This window comes from Manacus candei, unplaced genomic scaffold (genome assembly GCF_025592945.1).
Source record: "Manacus candei isolate 608988 ecotype Guabito, Panama unplaced genomic scaffold, ASM2559294v1 h1tg000050l, whole genome shotgun sequence".
NCBI lineage: Eukaryota > Metazoa > Chordata > Aves > Passeriformes > Pipridae > Manacus > Manacus candei.
The window spans coordinates 30,599,962-30,624,516 of NW_026138098.1; the positions used below are offsets into that span (position 1 = coordinate 30,599,962).

Genomic DNA, 24,555 nt, shown 5'->3' on the forward strand with positions numbered 1-24,555 from the left:
CACAACTATAATATTCTTTTTTGATAATTCCCAAACCATCACACTCTACTAGAATATCAGCTTAAGCCCTGCAAAGTGTAGAGGGCAGCCACGGAGAGGGAGGTGGTGATTCAGAGAGCCTTTCATTCTCCTGCTTCTACTTTTTTGCCCTTTCCTAATAAAACTATGAAATATAGCAGGTAGAAATTCTCATTTCAGACTTTTATGGTTCGCATTGTGCATTTTCTTCCATTGGCATATGTTTTTGATGTAGATGAAGAAAAGATTTTGGTTCAGATGTAACTCCCCTAACTCAGAGAGTCATTTTTCATGCAAGATGGACACAATTTGGGCCACAATGTTCTTCCTGACATCTCTGAAGTTGACTCTGTTGTCATTTCTGCTTCTTTTTCTTACTTCAGCCCACAAACAGGGAAGGGCATCTCGTTAAATTCATACCACACAAATTAAAGATGTATTGCTCAAAACATTTAAAGACAAAGAGAAAAGACATCAAAACCCATTAATTGTGTACTTATCAGCCAAGTTGCAAATGTTCTGCTGTAGCTTCACAAGTGTTTAAAATGGTACTGCATATTTCCTATACCAGAAGTTTCCACATATCAAGTACTGACACAGACACAATAATATAAAAATATCACCTACATAAAAAAACTTGTATGGGAAAGAAAACAAAATGCAGCAAGGTTAGATAACTAGAGACCTGTAGGCAGGAGCTGAAGATCATCATGTACGTTGGATTGTCATCATGTAACATTAGACTGTTCATTCTTTTTACTTCCTATAATTATCACATTCTCCAGGCACATCAAAGATAGACACTCAAGGAGATCAGGCACAGAAAGTGAGGTAGAGAACGTTTTCCAGATTTAATGCCTCCCCAGCTCATTTCACCAACATACCATGGGTAGTACATACCATGCTCACAGAGAATGAGACACATTTGAGCATCTTCACGTATGAGTCTAGACCCTTAAAAACTACTTCAGTGCTCCCCAGAGCACAGTGTCCCAGCCCTCTCAGAGTATCTATGGCTGACAAGGTTTCTGTGGCTCAGGAGTAGGCAGACAGTCACGCTTGGCCAGTGGAGCTCATTCTGGTCCACAGAATAGTCACTACCACCAGATGCATCACATGGTGTGACACAACATTACAATGCATGTAGGTGCTTGTTGGAGCAGCTGATCTATAGCTATTGTTAACATGATGTCAGGAACTCCCACTGCAAAGAGCAAATACACTCCGAGACAGATAATTTAGCTGCAGAGATTTTATTTTGTAGTTTGAAAAGACACTGTCTGTTCACTGGTTTACTTAATTGCTGCATGACACTTAAAGCAGGTAAAGAAACATGCAGAGACAACCTGAAACACAGATCACAAAGATTTTTGTTTAAAAATCGAGAATCTGAGATTAAAAGAGACTGCTCTAAGCTCAGCAAGATTTCACTGATTTTGTCAGGAGATTTTCTAGTTGCTTATTTACTGTTCACATAGACTATACTATTGAAGCAAAAAATATATTACATGTATTAGGAAGCAAACTTGCCTTACTATGGTAGCCTGCAATGGCTCAGAAAAACCATTACAAACGATTATGACAATAATCTGCAGATTAAGGACTCTCTAAGTATGCACTGACATGATAAATCATATCATCTGCATTATCTATCCCTCCAGAGAGCCTGAGAGTAGCTCCAGCAAAGCCAGGAGGACAATAGGAGGAATTCTGCTTAGGCACAAGCCTTCCATTAGCATTGCACTCCCATCTCTGGGGCTGCTGCCTCCTTTAGCTTTTATTTCAAACACAGACACGCACAAATAAATTAGATCTAAGCACGGTTTCTGGTCCCCGTTGAGACTTGGATCTTGTTAACACTGGAGTCAAAACTGGCTTGAGGTTAGCAGAGCCCGGTGCAAGCAGTGGAGCCCCTCTGCTGCAGCGTTTCCCCACCACCACATGTGGCTTTAAGGGACCTCTGAGGAGCACAGATCAGCCTCCCTGTGCTCCCCAGCTACCTCTGCCTCTTCCTCATCACTGCTCTCCCAGGATTTCCCTTGCTGTACCCCAAAGCCCATTCCCTGGGCTGTACCCCAAAGCCATGGTGGGCTCAGTACCATCAGTACCCATCAGCGAGCACCAGTTTCTAACCCAGCCTTAGAGTGACGAAACAACACCCAGTAAAAACTTTACTGAGATGTAAATAGTCAGCAAGAGCTTGTCAGAGTTCGAGCCAAGTCCCAGAGCCTGTCCATGGCCTTGGCAGGAGTGTGGCAGGTGCTCCTTTCCCCTGAGCCAGAGGTAGCAGGCATGCTTCCCCAGGGGAGCAATTACTGCTGCCTCCAGGGTTTATCATCCCCAGCGCTGCTCAGTGACTCTGTGAATGCTCTTCAGCCCATCAGGGCCCTGTGTCTCACAGCCCCTCCATGCTCCAAGTCTCCTGAACTCTTCACTTCATTGGCATTACTGCAAACAGCCTCTTTTGTGCAACAGGGCAATGCATGAGGTTTGCTCTCCCTGCATGCGCAAAATGCACTCAGAGTGCCAAGGTAGTGCTATTGTAGTTATTTTATATCTTAATACACGTGGCTTTTCTGAAGCAGCTTATGTATGATCTGATGCATCTTCAAAGAGCATATCCCACATGTTTTCATGCAGATATGAGTGCTGGCCTGTTATTTAGATGCAAAATCAGTAGAATGAAGATTATAAATACTTATTGTTAATCCAGGCTAAAACTTGCTTGCTGCCTGCTTCAGACACAAATTCACTTTGGCATATACAGTATTAAACAGCCAAAGCAAATCAAGTTAATTTAATCAACCTCTCTAATTAAATTTTATTTTTTAAAGTCTTTTCTGGAAGACAGAGAAAACATAATTAGAGCAACATTCAGTAAACATGTTACATGAGGCGTTACTAGTTCTTTGCTCAGAACGTTAGTTAAAAACCAGAATGATTAAAGCTGCCCTGGTAGCACACAGTTCTTGAGGAACACCCTTAAGAATTCAGTACCAAGCCCCAAGTACCAGTTGCTAGACATCTCACACACAAAAAAAGGACAGAGGGGAGATAAACAGCTGGTTAAAATAAACAGTGCAACTCTTAAGTGTGAGCTAAAATGGAAAAAAAAGAAAAAAGGATGTCTGAGTCTCAAAATAGTTGGGAGATCTTTTTTGGAAATAACCACATATGCTCACACGTTATTTCAACTCCCAATTATAGTTTTCAGGTGTGTATTTATGGTCCTAATGAACACAGAGAAAGTGGGAGCTCACGGATGCCTTTTCCAATAATTTAAACAGGATAAGGATTTAGCCCTTCACGTTAACCTTTTGTGCAGTACTTCAGCACTACAGTTTCCAAGACCATCTGTCAGCAGCAAACGCAAATGCTCAGGGAAATGACTAAGGAAAAGAAATCATTACCTCAACTTACGTATTACTCGGGAAAGGCTTTATGTGAATTTATCTATAAAATAATTATGTTTGTGAAAAATAAAAAGAGACAACATGTGCAGTGTATTCCAGTATCCCATAGAGAGAATAGATTGCAGGAACAGACCGCAAAATGACAGCTGAATAGCTAAATCTGTCCCATCTAAGAGTCAGAGCAGCAAATCCTGGCCCTGCTAGCGTTTGGTCAACAACACAAAACAGTACGTTCTGCATACTCATTTAAAGGTGAATTACAGACCTGAAACAGGACAAACAAAGGCCTAAGAACTTCTGCCCCTGAGCAATAAAAAACAGCAATTTCAAAATTTTCTTGTCCTTTCATACAGGTACAGAACCTTTGCCATTCACCTGTAAGGAGCCAGTTTGTCTTCCACAATCAACACTTGCATTAAATAATATCATGGTATCCAAGACAAAATCTATTTTATATAAAAAAATAATTCTGCTCCTCTCTTAAAAAATAGAAAAAAAAAAAAGAAAGGTCTCACACTTATAAATCTGGTAATAGGAGGTTCACTTATTTTCACATGCAAATCCCACCCGTTTATCAAGCTGTGTGTGCATTCAGCACCTGCCCGTCGCAGAACACTCAAGGCTGGGCTCTGCCTGGGCATCCAGCTGATAAGTGTGACTTGACACATGTATCAGAAAAGACAGCCTTGGCTGCTCTTTGCCTTTCAATACATTCAGTAGTGGTGATGCTCTTGCAAAAGGATATGGCTGAAGCTTTTGTCATCCTGTGATTTTGTAAGGCCACTCTGTATCTGGGACATTGAAAAGAAGGATGGTGCTTAAAAAAATGAAATGACTACAAAATTGGCATATCTTAATTGTTCAGCCTTGGAAAACAACACTGGGTCAGGTAGGAATAACAAGAGGGATTTAGCAGGAATGTATGTTGTAACTGCTCACAGCAATTAATCTTTGCTCTTGTTTATGAGAACTAGGCAGACACTTATGAAACAATGCCCTTTTTCATCCAGCACCACATTACCCTCAGCCTTCTACTGCTTCTCCTATTGATTTCTAAATCCTTCCTGATGTACTCCAGCGATGCCGTTCCCTGTTCCCAGCCATGCAGTGTCTGCTGGGCTCCCTGAGCCTCCCTGGCAGAGGCACAGCCGCCCAGACCACAGCCTGGCAAACCCTCGCCAGGATGAGTCAGTGCTGCCGGGAGCAGAACTTCCACTTACTCACTGCCTGCCAGAAAGTGATGCCTCTGGTAACGCCAGAGAGGGCACCGGTGAGTGACACACGTACAGCACAAGCAGCAGAAGTTACGCAAATCCCTTCTGACTGATGGAAAGGATGGGTGTTTGGGGAAACAGGCAGTCTGGGGGAAGCCAGAAAAAACAAACCAGTCATCCATTGCCTTTTGCCTCACTGGGAAGCTCTGCCAGACTCAGGAGCTGTTAATGCTTCTGCCCTCTTCCTAGATCCTGTTTCCATCCTAGATTGTATTTTTAGTTACATAAACTATCCCAGTGTCCGACCCTGGAGCCTGTGATACAGGAAATGAAGCGGATCACAAATTTTCCTAACTAAAAGAAAAGAGCAAGCTGGACTCCCAACTATTTAAGGTAGTAGTCCCCAATGTTTTGGCTGCAGTGGGCCACACAGATGCTTGTAGAGAGGAAAGGCACAGTGCCTCGCAAGTCTCGTTCTCCCCACTCTGACCAAATGCACATCTGTCACATGTGGCCCTCCCTGCCATACCATAGACTCACGCCCCTCAGCCTGGCAACCCCCATGTAGCATGTAGGCAGATGATACTTTAGCCCAGAAATTATACCCACTTTTTGTATTATCCATGAAAAGTCATTGCTTCCATGTTCCCCAATTAGGAAAAAAAAAAAGTTACGAATAAATCACCAGCGACTAAAGGTCAAAGAGAAGAAGAACTAAAGAAAAACATGTGGAGAGAATGAAGAAATGGCAAAATAAATTGACCCAGTTTCTGAATTTGCCACAGAAATAAAAAATACAAATGTTCCTAACAAGCCCGGCAGGAAATCTCAGAGACTGCTGAAACACTGGAAAACCAAACAGAAACCTGTCGATACAGTAATAACTGTAGAAAAAACTATTCTTAGGTTATTAATTTCATTTGTTTAGAATGATTCTGGTGGAAATTATACAGACTAATTAAAAATGGAAGAGAGATAGGTGACAAGCTAGTATTTCAAGAAAATGACAATTGCCAAAAAATTACAGTGACAGCTTTTGAGAGTTAGCTCTCACACACAGGAGTGTGTTGCAAAGACTGCCATGAAAGCCCACAGCACCACAGTTCTTCCAAACAGTTGATTTTTTTCCTTTTTTTTTTCTTTCCACTGAGTAATTAAATAAAGTATCCCTGGTTTGGTTTGGTTTTAACTACAGCACTTAGGTATAACCATATGCATTGAGTTTCTAAGTCATTCAGGGGGTAGAGTTAGGTGTCAACCTGATGGAAACCATCCCCCACGCCCGGTACATTTGCTGACAAGTCCCAGCCAGCAGCAAAGCACCCCGTCACACACAGGTTGAGCTGCATGAGACTCATCAGCCACACTGTTTTCTGTGACACTGCCCTGTGGATAGTGAAAGGCAAACACACACTGCACTTCAAAGTTACCCTGTTAGCATACAAATTCGGAAATATCTTAGTTGAATTCTTGTCTTTTAGCATTTTCCTGTACATTCACCTCCACCCCTAAGTAGTTAGAAGCAGTTCCTAATTAAATACTGTACAGACAACATGGAAAATGGTTGGTTCTGAGCTCTGCCATATACATGGTGTTTCTCACACTGCTTTAAGAGATGCAAAATGTAAGCATCCTACTGCAACCATTTCATAAAAAATAAATGCAGTGCAGCTGTAGTAGCCTGCCAGGAAGATAAATGATTTAAGCTCCACAGCAACAAACAGGTCAGAGGCAATAGTTCCATGCAGTCACTCACAGCATTCACACTTCAGCTTACCCTTGTTTTGGCATCAATTTTAGCTCCTCGATCAAGCAGGAGTTTGACCATATTTGCATTGCCCCTTTTTGATGCAACATGCAACGGTGTGATATCATTCTGTGGAAGAAAACAACAGGAAAATAAATATGCATATGTCCTTCTTTCATGAATTCCGTGTTTGGTTTGCTCACAGAATGAATTATGCCCAGTTTGCTAAAGCATAACACAGTTTGTTTCCCTGAAAGGCTGAAAGCAAAGGGAAGCTATGTTTAATCACACGTGAATTACGGGCCTGATACCTTGACTTGCACATTGTGAAGACAAACAACCAAGTTGTGGTTAGAGTTATACAGTGACGTGGTTGTGCCTCAGGCCTCAGCTTTGGCATAAGGGTTAAAATCAGGCAATTCTACTGACTGCATCTTAGCAATGTAATCCAGCTATGATTGTTTTCTGAGCATGTAGTGATAAGGATACACACCTCACAACTGCAGCGGCCTTGTAGGAGCCATAGTGAATAAATAAAACCATTACATCTGTAGAGCTAATTCAAAAGCAGCGAGATGCCAGCGCTATTTTATTTCTGAACACTATCAGCAAACTCTAGAAGCCTCGCGAGCACCTTTGTCTTGGCTCCATCATTAATTTCACCTGCCCAATTTGTCCCTCTGATGGATGTAACGCTGTACACTTCAAGTGAGACTGTAAAGAAGTGTATTTGTTTCCCTGAGTGGCGCCTGGCAGGCCAGCAGCAGGCAGGGCTGCTGCACATCCAGGGCAGTTACATAACCAACGCGTGCGCACACAAAGGCACTTCTTTAACAAGATGTAGCCGGGACGTTTCTTCATGCTCTGATGAATCCTTCATTTCGTGGCGTATGAAGGCCACATCCTGTATATATTTGATCATATGGAGCCAAGTAAAAATAAAAGGATTTAAATAGAGCATGCAGCCACTGTACGAAGACAAACAGAATTTTGAAGAACATGTGTGTTCAGGGGCAGCGCAAACAGCTGGCTGCGTAAAACCAGCCTCCTTGTGACCGAGCAGGAAGCAGTACATTGTAGTGAGCATGTGTCCTAGGGCTGACTGAGTCAGAAAGGCCCCTGAATAGCTGGGGAGAGGTACAGGTGTCTTACCTGGCTAACAGACTGTTCAATACTGCTTCCTCAAAACTGCAGGGGAGCGGAGAGACAGAAAACCAGCACCGAAAAAAGATCCCCTCTCAGATGTGACAAGCTGACTCACAGCTTAATCATATCTCCCGAGTTCCTAATCCAGCTGTTACATTTTCATTTACACAAAATTTCACTATGGAGCTAACTCACAGTGACTAAAAAGTACTAATTAATATTATCACAGAGGTAAAAGACATGTTAGCAAGATTAAATGACAGAGGTTCTTTCTACAACAGTAATGATCATTAGAGCATCAAAGTGATGGCTGTTCCAGTGTAGCTTCTCATTTCTTTAAAAACACAAAGTAAAACAAAAAGATGCTCAGCACATTACACAAAAATTGCACCCTGCCTAGTCCTTCCAGGGAGGCAAAACTGTGATTGCTTAACTCCTATTTTTTTAGTTGGTTTTGAAGAAAAGAATAAATTCCATTTGACTAGGAGTTGACATTGATTATAATATGGGGTCACTATATTACTGTATCAGCCACAAAGAGGACAAAAAAAGAGAGGAGAAAAGCAATTATGCAGAGATACTTTCTGGGCTTTTTCTCTTCCCAGGAGGAAGGATGTTACTGAGGTCAAAGGGAGACAGAGATGAATTCTACTTTCCTGAGGAAAAAAAACAGTAAAGGAAATAACTTTGATGTCTTCAACTATGAGGTACTGCAGGTAATTTATACTGAAGGAACACCTTTTTCCACTTGCTAGGGTTGATGGGAAAAGAGGTTAACTCAGCCTAATAGACCCTAGTGCCCTATTAATATATCAAAATATTTTAGTACTAATAATTTACTGCTTCACACACAGACTAGAATAAAAGGCTTATCTAAGCTTCCAGAAAGAAATGGAGGAGGAAGGGACAGCATTACAAAAGGTAGGACAAATACCTATTAGAAGTCTGGTTCTCATTCATCTTGACACTAAGCTAAATCTAGTGCAGCACAGGGGAGGGTATAACCATATAAGAATGTGCACTTTGGATCTAATTATTTGCCAGTCCACTTGTTCAAAGCTCCTGTTGCCTTAAATGAAGGAGAGTCAATTCTAGAGTAGGTGGATGAGTGCTGGCACATACACATCTCATTCTCCAAAAGAGATAACTTCCACTTAGCAATTAATGTTTAGGTCACACTGTTTGTTTGCAACAGGGGAAAAAAAATAAAAATACCTACTTCCATGTTCAAAAAGGAGTCTTCTTCAAATAACCTTCATATTTCTGCTTAGTATCAAAATTGTTAGGACAGTATAATTCTCTCTCAGTTTCTGAGAGGAGTGATCACCCTGGCTGGAAACACGGGGAAATTCTCCAGCACTGAGTAAGGACTGAGCTCACTTTGCAAGCTGGAGAGCTAAGCAATTAATCTTTGCTCTGTTTGATCATCTGTCTTGATGAAAAATATAAATTTAATATCTCTAGGATCTTGAAACCTGAAGTTACATTTGGTTGAAAATAGTCAGCAAGTTCACATTACAAAGAGGGATGAAGAAAGGATGTGATCGCTCGATTACTTTAGAAACTGTTAGGAAAACCAACCACACACAGCTACTCTGAAATAACTAATGGAGCAGGAGAAATCAAGCAAAATAAACTCTGTATGTCCGGTGTAATATCTGTCCTTATGGATGAACAAACAGCTACTCTTTTCTAGGAAAAGAGCACTACAGCACTCATTCCCTTGGAAGGAGGTTACGGTTTTTGTAGTACTTTATTAACCTATTCAGACAGTTCATAAAAAAATTAAGAGACAAAGAATTAAAAATGTATTTAGCCTTTTTTATCCCTAACATCTCAGGAAAACACTGTGGGGAAATAAAGAAAAAAAAAGTGAGGGTGCAAGTCTCTATTCAGAATTTAATTTTGCCATTTTGCTATTTGAGCTTCTACTGGTAGCAAAGAATACGAAGTAATAATTCTGCTGGCTGAGTTCTGACTCCCCACAGATGAAAAGATGCATTATATGAATGCAGCTTGTCTTTGGTCAATACTGTGTTTTGTCAAGTCTTAAAGAATTAAAGCTAGAGGTTTCATACATATGGTCCTTTCCCATCCGACAATTAAAAACATGAACTGAGAAATCAATAAACCTCAGACAACATCGTCATTAATTTTTTTTGATGACAAAACACAGCAAGCAACTCAAAATAGAGTTATTTGTACAAAAAACTACAGATAAAAACATCTTCATAATATGTGCAACTTTGGTGTAGGTTATTAGCACTAAAATTGTGGTATCAGCAAACAAAATAGCCATCAAATGTAATGTTCTGAATTCTTCGGTGTATCAACAGCATCTGCTGTCTTTTCAGTCTATTTTTATCTGTCTGATCTTCTGTAAATTTCTCCCTTTGTTCTTAAGATAGAATAGTAAATCAGGAAACTTTTGAAGATGTTTTCCTGCAGTAATAAAGCTGAAATGCCTTCAAAAAGTAGCCTATAAAAGATGCGGTTCAGAACTAGAATGTCTGTTGGAGTGCTGCTTGCCCTCGCTGTTGAAATATCAAATGCTGGATTAATGTCTCAGGCAGACCCCTGAGATCCAACCTGCCATTCAACTTGAGAACAAATTCTACAGGGAACACGAAGTAGAACTTGTGAGAATAGTGACCTAAAACTATGCAATAAATGCTCACAGGATTATCAACTAGAACATCTCCTTCTTGGCAGATTTCCTGGGGCACGTGATTTTAAGTGCTCTGAAACTCCGCATAGCTCAAAACGTGATGGATTAGACCTGTGCAATTTTTTTCTACACCTCACAACACTGTGGGTGGTGGTTTTCCCTTTGTCTCTATCCACTGCCTGCTGCAGCCCACCACCCTCTCACACAGGGCCTTTGCCTTCCTTTGGAGCCTCACAACATCCACAAATATGATGGGTGAGGAGTGACCTGCTTGTACATCCAGTGGCTTTTGCTTGTGCCTGATCAGAGAAAACACTAAGTCCTTCCAGCTGCAGCTCTGTATCTACAGCTTCACAGGAAAATTCAAAAAACTTCGAGTTATCTTGTGCTGAGCAATAAGTCTCATCTGAAACATTTCCCATCTGAAATGAGATCAGCTCCCCTCTGACATGTGGTGTTATCCACCACAGTTCACCACAGCAGTCAGAATAACTCCTTACTATTACAATTAGCAACACGAACGGTTAGGAAGTCAGGAAAAAAACAGGGAAAAAGTTAAAATTGGCAGAGTGCAAACACAGTATATCTTATATGATTATATTTTAATGCATTTAGAAAATGAGGAATTCCCCCTGGTTGCTGTTATGCTACGCTGTCCTATGGGATGGCCTTTTTCTCCCATCAGACAGTCTAATTTTATAAGCATAAGAATGTTAATATTCACAAAGAAAAGTAAATGTTTGCCCTTACAGTATCATACTGGGCTGTGAAACGTACCTTTAAAGGAAGGCACACAGAAAAAGGGAAAACCTTTCCCAGTCATGTGCTGCATTGATTTAAATGCTGACCGAGCAGCAGATCACGTAGGAACTGTGAAGATTCATTGCCAATGTCACAGGGGCTTGGTATTTCTCCTTGCTACCAATTGGAGAACTTACATCCACCTCTGAGCTCTCCTCCCAGCCCCTCAGTGGAGGGCAGTTTTAATGAGAAAAATTACACTTATTTGATTTTAAATTTCACTTCCTTGATTTAAAACAAACCAAACCCAAACAGTTTCTTACCAAAATGTTCAGATGAACTTGGAATTTACTAAGATAGTCCTTCTCAATTCTCAACTGACAGCAGACTCTAGGAAGAGCTTAATATTGACACAGAATGTGTGAATAAAATAGAAGCTGAAAATAGCCAGACTGCTAAAGCAGAAATTTCCTATGCAGTCTGGAAAATCCCTCATCATTAGGGGTTCTTAAGAAAAGAGCATAATGCTGGTTGCTGGTTGTTGCATACTGGAACTGTCAGCAACACCACTGCATAGATATTACCACCATTACCAGATCCTGGAGGTATGGGAAGATTATGCTGTGCATTTAAAGACTGCGGTATGCAACTATACCAACACGTTTTATATGAAAACTTTCATACTTCTCTCCTGTATTTTTCTGAAACTCAGAGTTGGAGATATAACACAGAAGAATCCTTGCAGAGAAAAGTCTCATGTTCTAGTAGCAGTTCACTGAGGCTTCTATAGAAGTTTCAGAAATCAAAGATAAAAACAGACAATCAGATGCTTTCCAGGAAACCTGGCAAGAATGCATAACTTTCACCTGTTTTCCTCCTCTACTTAATGGCAATAAATCTTATTCTGTGCTATTATAGTTCTTGTATGCTATACTTAACTTTCTTCAGGGTTGAGATGCATAAAATGAATCCTGGAAGAAAAGAAGGAAGACTATAGCAAGGAGCTGTTATGGCAAACTACCACTGGGGAAATAAGATGTTTTTCTCTTCTGCCACTGTCATTTAGATATTGCCTGCTCTTTTTGATGGGCTAATGGTGTTCTGCTTCTCAGCCTCAGGGTCATCATTAATGCATGTTGTCCTCACACTACCCTCAAAAATTACCAAATCCTTTCTCAACCTTCCAGTAAGCAAACTTTCTGCAGGCAAAGCCTGCTCCCAGTGGAACTGAGATCTCCTCCAGAACAAGGAGTGCTGTGTATCAGGAAGGCTACTCACAGAGTTGGATGCAGTTTTATGGCACAGTTCCTGTTTGCTTTGGCAAGAAAGATATGGGGAGAGGTCTCCTTCACAAAGAGGATTTCCTGGCTACCTCAGTCTTCTGACTTGCTCAAGTACAGAGTGGATGGGGGGCCACAGAGGTTTCATTCAGCTGTTGCTCTGGAAGCTTCAAAGAATTCCTTCCTTCCTTACTAACCACTGTGCTCCTCAGAAAGCTGGAGCTTCAAAGGCGTTTCCTCACCTGGCCTAAACAGATCTTTTCACTGGAAGATCATCTCAGAAGAACGATATCTGAAGACTCTGTGAACCCCCAAAAGATAACTTTTTCCTAATTGTAATTTCCAGAAAATAGTTTATTCAAAGCACCTTCCTCACCTCAGTGGTTGGCATAGCAGCCTTAAAGAAACGCCAATTTGCACATCCTTGTTGCTAAGTTAGCACAGGGCTGTCTGGACACACATCTCTATCCCAGCAGATACAACTGCCTGCCCTCCCTGGGCACTGCTCCTGGGAATGCCCAAGCAAGGCCTGAACAGGAAAGGGCAGGCACTCCACAGGGTTCGGATTTATAGCAAAAAAACTTTCCTGCACAGGATTTCTCCAAAATCAAGCTAAGAGAATGGTGCCTGGAATTGCTGCAATCATTCAAAACACAAGTAGTGACTGCACTTATATGTTAATCTGGCTAAGAGAGGAGGCTGACTTCACTCTCAGTTACCCTTTATTCTCCTCCACTTCTTTAGCCCATGTGTGATTGCCTCCCAGTTAAACAAGAGGGAAATATGTTGAGGCAATGAAGGGATTTCCTAAGCTTTGAAACATTTCAAAGAAGCACAGCCAGACATGAAAATGTACTAGAGAAAAAGGATGATGAATAGACATAAAATGCCTGTTATCTTGCCAGTAATTGTGACAGGTTTTTTGCTGAGTTTGAGCCCAAGAAGTCAAGCAATTTGGAATGAGTGTTTTCCCTTCATTACAAAATGGCAAACATCCAGTGGAATAAGGAGATCTTGTTTCACTTGGAATGAGGTTAGGAAGGTTCTTGGAGTTGCTTCCTTGTTTATAGGTAGAATAAAGGGCATCACAAGCTGATGTACTGAAACAATTTCCATCCATTCCAATGGGAATTTTGTTGTGCCATCTTCCCTGCACTTGCAGCATGGCAAGAGAAGAAAGCACAGACACAGAGGTGCTAACGCAGTTCAATGCAAGAGCTGACATGACATTAGTCACTTGGCTGCAAGAGTGCAAACCTGTAAAAGTAGGTACATTTCCAACCCTCCCAGCCTCTACAGTCAGCAGGTACACAGGCTGGCAGGCACTGTAACACCTGTAAGAGCTCCTGGAGCGATGCCTATTTTCCCAGTGGCAGTGAAAGAAGGGAACAAGGGAATATATGACAGCTGAGAGGCAGGCAGGTGTACACCGGTGGGGCGAGGGAAGCAGCTGCTACTGGATATCACTGGGGACATCATTTACTTACAGTATAGCACCACTGCTCACCTCCTGCCCTTACACTGAGAGTCATCATCAAGCTCATGTCTTTCCCTGTGTTGCCGTGGGAGTTAGGTGCTGAAAAAACCTCCCGGAGCAGTTAATTAGGGGTGAGATAAGAAAGGGTTTATTTGCCAAGGCAAAGATGTTACAAGACGCCTGCTGGCCCTGACTGAGATGTTACATTTCATAATACCATCCATCCAATCCCAGATGTGTCCACCCTGTGGCCTTTACTCTGGACTGCCCCGGGTCCACCCCCTGAAAATGGGTCTGGGGTGTGTTTCAGGACCCTCCGTTCATCCCATCTTCATCAGAGCACAAAGGGTACATAGTCACCCAATTCTTGACCATGTTCTGTGGTTTAGGCCCTGATATGCTGTTCTGCCAACAATCTAGGCCTTGCCTTGACAAAAGACTAAACATTTCTACTGGATTCGGGGGTAGGAGTGATATAGGGAGCATAGAATGGGGTAAGAGGGCTAAGGAATGTGTAAACTAAGGGTGCTAGAGGGAAAGGGACAAGGGAGGGAGGGTTGCTGCTTTTAAAATCTACTTATAAAACTTATAAGGCTTACCAATAGTAGAAAAATAAAAAAAACCTTAGGGGCTTAAGGCATCACCTGTCATCACTGCTGGAACCTCTTTCTTCCCTCGGGCCTGTCAGAAACACTCTGAAAGCAGCAGCTGAAGAGATCTCCTTTGCCACAGGTCTGCCCTCCCTTTTCTTACATCCTTTCACCAGCTCTTCTTTCTACCACACTTGCCCTTGGCCTTAAGGCTCAGAGTTCTGCTTTCATCCTACACATCCATTCACCTTTTCTCAGCCCTTCCCACCTTGACTATACCAATGGTGGGAGCTGGCTATTTATCCTGCCCTCACACTTTTGGCTTAACATTGCCCCCTTCACACAAGCATCTTCCGTTACCACAATCATCTCCTCTTGTTCAAATCTGCCCCCAAAATTCCTACTTTCCTAAACAGTTTAAACACAAATCAAGAGATAATGTTGATTTGCATTTATTCAACAAGAACAAAAGAAAGATGGTTGGTGGTTTGCAAAAACACAGAGTACATTTGACACACCCATCTTAAAGTTTGCTTTTTGTGAAAGAAAGTTACAGTACCTACAAATGGTATGATTTTTGTTGGGTTACAGCCCTTCCACTTCTTTGCTCTGTTGCTCATCTCACATTGTCAACAACTCAATAAAGGCCTTTGCTCCAGTGAGGAGACAGCACATCATGGATAGTGTCTACAGAAATTGAAATGAGAGGCAAGGAGGTGGCAATGAGCAGGCTGATATGGGTAATTTTTAGTACCTGTTTTGCAATTTGGGTGATCAAGGATCAAGCACGGGTTTTGCTACTTGGTGCTCATAACTGTACTTTGCACGCAACTTTTCCTGGTGCTCTGTTTGCCTACAAATTTGCTGCTCTACCAGAATCTAACTCATCTTTCTGTGCAGTGCTTTCATTACCTGCCATCTGATAAGCACTAAGGAACAAAATTCAACTCCATATTACTGTTATTTATGCTACAATTCTTTCTGTCACAACTTCATCTAGATTTCCAACCACCATACAGCAGAGATGTGTGCGCTCTCTGGATGCCCCCACCCAGGATCCCAAGCACAAACCAACCGCTCAGTGCTCTGAGTCACAGCTCAGCCCACTGCTCTTTCAGGCTGCTGTCACTGCATCCACACTTCCCCAGCTACCCCAGAACTCTGCCTCTCTCTGATGGTAACAACTAATGGAGGCACAACCTGTAATGTCTAGATCTTGAGGAGGAGGCAATAATGGCCTTATTACTTTGGATGTGTTCTCCATAAGTGCCCCTAATCCAAAACAGAGCTGCTGAAGCCTAAGACTTATTATTTTATTAAAACAAGCATAGGCAGATGGTATTTAGTGGTACTGGTACTAAATGCTGCTAATTGCTAATGTAGTAGCACTGCTAACCCCTAATCTTGTTTCTGAGTGGGAAAGAATTCACCTAAGACCCCGTCTGTCTTCCTTGCTTCTGTGATTAGAGCTTATCAAATACTCAGTGCCAAAGCTCATGATGGTATGAAATGCCTTAATGCTCTAATTTGGTCAGCTAAAGGACTTGGAAATCAGAGGTCAATGTTATCAGTGAGAGGAAAGCACACATAGTCAGCAGCTTCCCAGGAACCCCTAACCCCCAAATTTGCTCTTAGTTTGTGAACTTCACGTGGATCTAACCTCTCTCACCAAAAACATGAAATATATTTAGTGATGAATGTGATTTGAAAAACATAATTTGAAGGGGATGGGGGATGTATAAGAGTTGATCCTTACCTTTGATACTCAGCTATCAGTTTGACCCAATATCTGCTAGTACTCTTCTCACCAGCAATAGTAGGCACTGGTTCAGTATCTTAGCTTTGGAGATTTACCTTCATTCATAAAACACCATGTTGAATGAAGAGTGGCCAGCACCAACACTTTTCACCTGAACTCCTACTTACACTTAAGGGAAAAAATTCTGGGTCTGTGTTGTTCAAAATTTCTATTCCTGCTCTATCACACCCTCCACCAATTCCTCCTATTAATCATAGTCTCTAAAAAAGAACTGTTCAGGGTTTGTTGGTTTAGTTTGGTTATTTTTAATATAAAAAGTTGTAAAAGTAAAATAGTAGTTTCTATGCTAAATAATCACAATATTATTTTATTGATTTCATGGGTTTGCAACGCTTGTCATAAACACTTTGCTGCATGTAAATATGTTCCTTAACGATAGAAGCATTCAAGTTTTTAGCTATACAAACCATCTAAAGTAAAAAAATACTGCAATTCACTTTTTGCTCTGTGCAAATGCTCTAAGTAATAGTATAAGAGCTGCTGGACTATCCATATGACATAATTCCCTTCATTAATATAATCTTGAATATACATTGGGGTTCCTTTGCTTTTTCTAATTTAATTGAAAAGTTGCTCCAGAATCTCATTACTTATATGTAATATTAATTATGAAATAAGTATTAAATAATATTAATTATGATGATTTAATATTAAATCTCTAAATTTCTAGAAAACATTAATTCATGGTCAGTTTATACCTATTTACTCTTGCATCAGCATTTGCCTTCACTTTGAATGCCTCTTGTTCCCTTGATTTTATCTTCCTATAGTCTCAGGGATCACTACCACATTTCCTCCCTGGCTTTGTTTTGGTAAGGTTTAGTGAGCTAGATTTTGCACAGTCTCAGTTTGTCTTTTTTTGCTGGTTGTTTTGTTGTTATTATTAATTTATTTATTTGGTCAGTTTTGGTTTTGGGGCACCAGGCTTGCAGAGCAGTCCAGCTGCCTCTGGGAGGATGGACCCACTCCACAGGCAAGAAGGCAGAACTGAAGCCACCATCAGCTGCTCCCCAACCAGCCCAGAGTGAACCAAGGGGACACTGGGAAAGCCCACAGTATTTCACTCCTGGCTCCTGACAATTTTTGATCCATCAGAGGAACTACTCTGTCACTCCCTGGGCTGTGTCTTGGCTTTGGTGCCCCCTTTACAGGGTCAGGAGGGTTAATTCCCTCATTCTACCGTGGTTTCTGCCATACAGCTCCCATTATTGACTCCTCTCCACTTCTAAATCTCATTCCATTTTCTACCTCTCCAGTGTCTCAGATGTCCTTTATTATGTATCACCTGACTCTCATATATGCAGCGAAGGGACAGATGCTTTATTCACCTGCACTTTATGGTCACTGGAAACAACTGCACAGTGAGGAGAATTCAACAGGGACACAACACTCCTGCCATACCTTAAAGCTCTGGATGGAAGCTTTTGTATCACTGAATCCCAGTCTACCTTTGTTCCAGCAACACTGGAACTACGACAATAGCAGCTCCTTTTGATTAAAACAGATGTTTTCAAAGGTGAGGACTAGAGCTCAGGTTCAGTTCAGCAGCCCAGGGAAAGCCCCTTTACACTATATGGTAGCATAACAAGTGCAGTCAGGTCAGGCCCCTTGGCTGGTGGGAGCAACACACCTTCCCACACCTCTGTGGAAAAGCTGCCGCAAAGTGATGTTTTAGGCAAACTAGGCATAATTAATATCTCACACTCACCCTTGCAGTGAAGTCCACAGCAGCACCCCGATTTAAAAGCAATGTGGCTACATTGATGTTTCCATAGTGAGCAGCTATGTGGAGGGGAGTGAACCCGCTCTGGAAAAAAGAAAACAAAACACAACCAATAGATACTTTTTTAAAATATTTCTGTATTGCTCCAAAATCTGTAGCACATCACTGACAAAAGCTAGTAATAGGAGTCTGCTGCAAGTCACCACTCCAATTCTGTACTAGTTTTCACTCACTGATGTTTATTTATAGTATCTCAGAGAGATATAAATAAAATCATATTGCTATGCAGGACGGAAAAAAAAATTAACATAATTATTCTAGAAGATAAGAAGCTGAATAAAACTTTCAGTTATTCCAGAAAAACAACAGCAAAACATGTGAGTATTAAAGCAATGATCTGACTTTTATAAGAAATTAACTGCTAAGTAGAAATATGTAGTTATTGGTATTATGTCAGTCTTGCAAGTTAAATCTCTGAGATTCTTTGCAGAAGTTCAAATGCAAGTCATTTAATGGTATTTGCTAACTGATTTTTATAAATTCCAAGTAGATGCAAATGAAAATAACATCAAAGACTATTTTAAATTATTAATATGACTTTTTTTTCCAGGGGTTAGTACCATAAAGATCAGTCTCCCACTGTGGGCAATCACACTGGGTTATGTTCAGACACCTCAAGTTACCACCCTAATTAGAAGATGCTTTACTGATAAAATTACTTGAGCAACTGATTTTCATATTTAAGTAGTTTTACTTCCTTATAAAATAATGCTAAAACATGCAGCAATTCCATCAATTCTGCAAAGTATGAAACCTTATGGGAACTAGATGCATTTCTAAATTGTTAGCAAGCCATGCTAGCTGCAACTGCCTTGCTTTGGGAGTTTTGCAGATATAAAACCACCATCAGATCATTCTATTTGCTGACACCATCAAGGTAAGTGTCATGCAGAAGCCTAGAATCAAACCTGGATGCACAGTGTGACAGGGTTGTCTGCAGCTCTTAACACATCTGATAAACACATGCTCCATGAGAATCCCTGAAAACTCCATCTTGCATAATATGGCTCTTTTACGATGGCAGTTGGTTCCCAAGAATGCTTAGCTCTTACTTTTAAACCCTAGTTTCAGCTGCAGAAAGCCCTGGTATCTAAGCTACAGTCTTCTCTAGCACATGCTACTTCATTTCATCTAAAGCAGGTGTCTATCCTATAAAAGGCGATGCAGAAAGGAGGGAGAAATGATGCAGCAGCACTAAGTCATGAAGGAGTGATGATGCATATATATATTTATATATACCTCTGTTGTTCTATTCACCATCATCTAGGTTAACACATTTGGAAGCAAAGAGGGGGAAAAAATGAACGGTTAGTTCACCACTGGTGACATGGATGCAGAAAGCTTCATGATTGCTACGTGGCATGGCAGCTCAGATGGCAGCACAACTGGCACACAAAGGAAGCTCGACGGAATGGAAGCTCAATGAGCAAGTATCTTGAATGCTAATTGTTACATGTTTACCAAAGTTTTTAAAGTAGAAACTGCACAAACAACTAATCAAATGGCTGAATTGTACAATACCTATAGCCCACCACTGCAGGACTGGCTTTCATTTCCAAGAGAATAATTCAAATAAAACTTTGTTTATTATTTTCCATTTGCAAAGTTTCTACAAGAGAAATTAACCCTGATTTAAACAGAAAGAGAACAGGGAAGAAAGAGGCAAAGGAAGCAAATCACATGTTATTCTTAAGAAAAGGAAGTCGTGTAACTGCAGCAAAAATGCTTCACACCGAGGGAGATCTTCACCAGATGTAATACATGTGGTCAGGACCTTGTAGCCTCAAACCTTTTTCCTTTTTCCAACTGACCTTTGACTCCACATCAGCGTTGTGGTCATTCTGCAGGAGCAGGGCTGCTGCCTTGGTGTCGTCCTTGCGGGCAGCGATGTGAAGGGCGGGCAGACGGACTTTTCCCTTCGTATCATTTTCGAGCAGCAGTGAAACCACCTGGTCGTGACCTTGCTGCAAAGCCACTGCCAGAGGTGTGAAACCATCCTGCAACATACAACAGGGACTATAAATGCAGGTTCCAAGCTTCCCAGGGGGTGGGAAGGGAAGAGATCTCAGCATTAATTAACAGTACTGGCTCAAATTCAAACGCCAAGTGTAACGCAGTGCAAATTAAAATTAGCCCACAATGAGTAAAGTGTTGGTGAAGTAGGTTCCAAATGCTCAAAACACCTTTCTGGCACTTCAGACTTAACATAAAATTACAAGACATGAGCAAACAAACATGATTGAGACTTGAAGGAAAGAAAAAAAGCAAAATCACTCACAAATTAACAATTAATTATACAGATGCTTATTTATGTAAGTGTTTAATTATACAAAAGGTATAAAAAGCTGAAATTTTAAAATTAAAATTGTTAACGATGTCTCCATAGTAAATTATCATCCATTCCCTCCACATCTATAGATTATTATCTATTTTATTATTTTTAAGAAAAAACCACCCAAACCAAAACAAAGAAAAAAATCCCATAATACTTGATCTTTATCCTCTATTTTATATGTGGATTTAAAATATGATAATTGAATATGAATACCCTATTCTCCCAATATACCAGTTGTTTTACTACAATTTCCATTTATGAAAATTTAAATACACATGATGGACAACGCTCTTACAAACAGAAATTATTTCCTTCAGGTTAGCTAATAGCCAAATCAGTGGAGAATAAGAAACCTGGAAAACAGAAGGTTTTTGTTTAACAGATTTCAGAGCAGATTTCTCAAACACATGAAAAGTACACTCAGGGATGCTTTTATAATTTTAGTTTTATGGATTCTTAGGAAATTAAAGAATGAAAGAGTTACCATTTATATTTTGCTCCTTCCCAAACATTTAACTGTCATTCCAATCCAGGGACACTTTCAGCTTTGCACAATATCCTTAAATCACTCAAAAAATCACAAAGGCAAATTACTTGAGATATTTATTTATTATATTTGTCTCTCAATGACTATATCCAAAGCTTGTACTACCAAACTTCACTACAGTTCAGTAAACGAACACCTTTCGCTTTGCAACTACTGCTGTCATAGTGAAACTGTGTAAGGATGAAACAGAAATGCAGCAGTGACGCAGAAGGATGTAGATCCTCACCCTATATCAAAGGTGCAGAGTTGAAGTGGTAACTTTTTAACTTTTAGAATGCAAAGTAATGTTTTCAACAAGGAATTTATTTCTCTAGCTTACCAAACAAATAACACCTCAATTTAGGAGGAGAAAAAGGAGAAGCTCTGAAAAATAGCATATTTTCAAAATCTGGTGGGAGGAGTGAGATGGGGGCAGGAACCACTGAATTCAGGGAATCACTGAAATTCTTTGAGTCCTAACAAGCTTTCCCTTAATTTTTTTCCCCTCATTTAAGTAACCTTTCATGCTGCCTCCAGCTCCCCATCCTCCAGCAGCGGGGCAGGGCTCTGGGCTGCAGTCAAACAACCACACAGCCTCAGACAGTGAGCAGAAGGGTGTGAAAAACGCTGTGCAGCTGAAGGCCAAGAAACTTCCGTGAGCATCCCCACAAGAGGGCTCTGGCAATGTAGCTATGCTGTACCTGCAGAAATGGGGGCTCTTGCCTGGAGAAACCCTGGGGACCTTGGCTTCCTGCTCTACTTACACAGCTGATGGGGTGGCAAATTCAGCCACTTCACATAGAAGAGGAGTGTAGGTATCTACAATGTCTTTGCTTATCAGGCTTTCTCTTCTGCTCAAAATGCTGCTAACAATAATATATATTAAAAAGCAATCTTAGGAAAACATTTTCTCCTTTCCCTAAGGAAAAATGAGCAGGCAAATGGGTTGGAGCCCTTCATTTCAAGGCCAGAAGAGCTGCCATCCCCTATACCTGCAGTTTCCTAACTCCGATGAGAGTTGCCCATCATTTCAGTGTGTGCAGAAATTCCTGTACCAAGGCCAAACAAACTGCCATCAGGAATATTAGCACTGACAAGAATGCATTTCCAACAAGTGCTCCCCGAAGGTGCCAACTTACAAAAGCAATTCCAAGTGCCATGATCTAAGCACTATAATCAATGGCTGCAGTTTAAAACATAAGTCAAAGCCCATCCCAGAAAAAAACCCAAAAAACCAACAAAATCAAAATCCAAAAATTCATTTCACAAAAATAGAACGAACTATTTTCTTTGTTTAGATTAAAACATCTTCATTAAAGAGTTTTATTTTTATAGACTATTTAGCTAAGTGGCAATCCTTTAATTAAAAAAGTTCTTGTACTTAAGATAAAGAGAAATCAGATTTATATGGAGACTTGGAACAAGAGAAAATAAAAAAGTACCCATAAGCAACTATCTCAAACAAGAAAGGCAATCAAGGCAACACTGTTTTGTAGTCTGGTATCTTCAAAGGAATTCTCCATGGGTAAAATTAGATTGCACCTTATCATCAAGCTGAGTTGGAGAAAAGCTCAACTTAAACTGACATACAATGCTCAAGGGAAAAACAACACCAAAGAAAAAGATCCAAGTACCTATTTAATTTTTTTTTTTAAATCTATTTTCAGAAAACTGTACAGTGTATACAGAGTATATTGAGACTTAGGAATGCTGAGGGTTCTGTGTCTTCCTTCTTTCCAAGTTTTTATAAAGAAATAGAAATGAGATTACTGAAAACTTCAAATTTCAATTAATTTTCACACGTAAAATATTTCATTTTGGTATATATTTGGTATATATATTTTCATTTCTTGACTTTCATATCTTGGAGGATTTCTAGAAAGTAGCTCTGACGTACACTTCTAGCTAAAACTCATTTTTAGTGATTTTGGAAACTTAATTTTGATCCATTAGTGATGGATTTTTTACAGTCTTGACTTCAAAAGAGTAAGATTCCATACCTACATCATTATACAGTGACACCATGAGGTATAGGGTGGCAATAAGCTAATTTTGCATTTCAAGTAACCTTGAGTTTTTCCTGGTATCCCAGGCTGGCTCCAAAGCACAGGTAGACAGTTGTTCTTGCCTTATGGTTGCCATCCTTCTCATTACTCACTATTTTTAATGAAAGCACAGAGAACTTTTATATTATACACACAGCTTCCCTGTTTCAGCACTTAACCTGAAAGATTACCAGTTATGACTAAGAACACATCTATATTTAGAACTGTTTCTAGTTAATTTTTTTTTTCATTTTAGAAATGGGAAGAGAGAGCTTAAATTGCTGAGCTTTTTACTCGTCTTTAATTTTGTATTTAAAAGACTAGTTTGATACAAGCTGGCAGAAGTTGCTGCTGAAGCACATTTTACTTTGTTCATAAAGCGTGAAATTCAAACTTTTACCTCTGTGGCAAGGCTTTGACTGGCACCATTGTCAAGAAGAAACTTGACAACCTCCAGGTGGTTTTCTTGGGCTGCCATGTACAGTGGAGTGAAGCCATTCTGAAATAGGAAAACAAGAGTGTAAACACTCTGCAGACATTTCATACATACCACAGGTCTGCCAAAGTCAGGTAGATCAGGAGAGAAATAAATTAACTGTTTGTTCACACACCAGTTAACCAATCTCCCTTGACTTAACTGAAGATGGGAGAGGGGTAATGTTATTTAAAGGGACACAGTGGAATCTTTCAGCCAGATACAATTCCTACAGCTAGGTGAGAATAATTCCTTTTATATCTATTGTGAAGTTATATGAAAAATCAATCTGGACAGATGATTTGGTAGGAATTTCCTGATAAATACAGCCACAGCATGGGAAATGCAAAACGGGACAGGGAAATACAATTCAGGTCTGTAGCAAAAGCAAGAGCAATGGCTCTTCAGAGTAATTGCCAATTTTTCCTCTTCTTTCCATTAGCTTTGACTTCTCTTTCACTTGTCCAGCTACATATGCCTTCCATCTCCTCGAAGAGCTGCCTTCTGAGTACAGTCTGCTTGTGGTCACTGAGCTACTTCATATTTCAGGCACCAGGAGATCTGAGGATCATTGGTTCTCAGTAGTCTGAGAGAGGTTTATCAGTGTTTCCGACCACATTAGAGCATCTCTCAAATTGTGCTTAAGTGAGTGATTTCAATCAATGCAATACAAGTATTAGAGGCTGCAGAGCTTAACTCATTCTTCAGTAAGTGCCTTTCTCTTACAGTCAATGCTTTTGTCCTTGCCTTAACTGTAAACAGGTCACAGCCTTTCAGAAATTGAATTTTTGGGGACTAACATTAAGGCAATGTATCTTTTCCCTATTTTTATAAGAACTTCTGAAATCTCTGCTACAGTTACGCAGAACACTGACTTGGATTCCGCAGAAAAACTAACAGAGCCAGAGGAGCTGAGAAGAGTTTGGCCGTATATTTGCATCAAAGAAGAAACATCCACATTGCTGGGCTCTGGAGAGGTGAAGGGAAACCACAGCTTATGACCTATAGGAGTGAAAGTGGGCTGAGTTACAGCTGCAGTGAAAACTGCCAGAGCAGCGGGGCAGAGCTGAGGGCACTGGAGAGCACAGGTGACCTGAGGCCAAGCACGAGGGAGGATCCTCTGGCAGCAGAGACAAACATGAGGTCAGAACAAAGGACAGGAGGAGAGGAGATGGCGTGAACTGGATGTTTGATCCAAGGGGAACTTTCACCATCAGCCAGACACTGAGCAGCTGTGAGGCCACATGTTTACGAGGCTCGCACAAGCTGCAGGGTCTG

The 24,555-nt window shown here is 40.6% G+C and overlaps 1 protein-coding gene across 2 annotated transcripts in view; it reads right to left on the reverse strand.

Annotated features, from left to right (window-relative positions):
• ANK3 (ankyrin 3) overlaps positions 1–24,555 on the reverse strand; it is a 205,971-nt gene that overhangs the window by 118,783 nt on the left and 62,633 nt on the right. For both annotated transcript variants that reach the window (XM_051800208.1, XM_051800209.1), the window contains exons 5-8: positions 23,203–23,301; positions 19,708–19,893; positions 17,822–17,920; positions 6,423–6,521 (exon numbers count right to left, since the gene is read on the reverse strand). In XM_051800208.1, the coding sequence (XP_051656168.1) occupies positions 6,423–6,521; positions 17,822–17,920; positions 19,708–19,893; positions 23,203–23,301 (483 nt within the window). The remainder of the gene's footprint in view (positions 1–6,422; positions 6,522–17,821; positions 17,921–19,707; positions 19,894–23,202; positions 23,302–24,555) is intronic.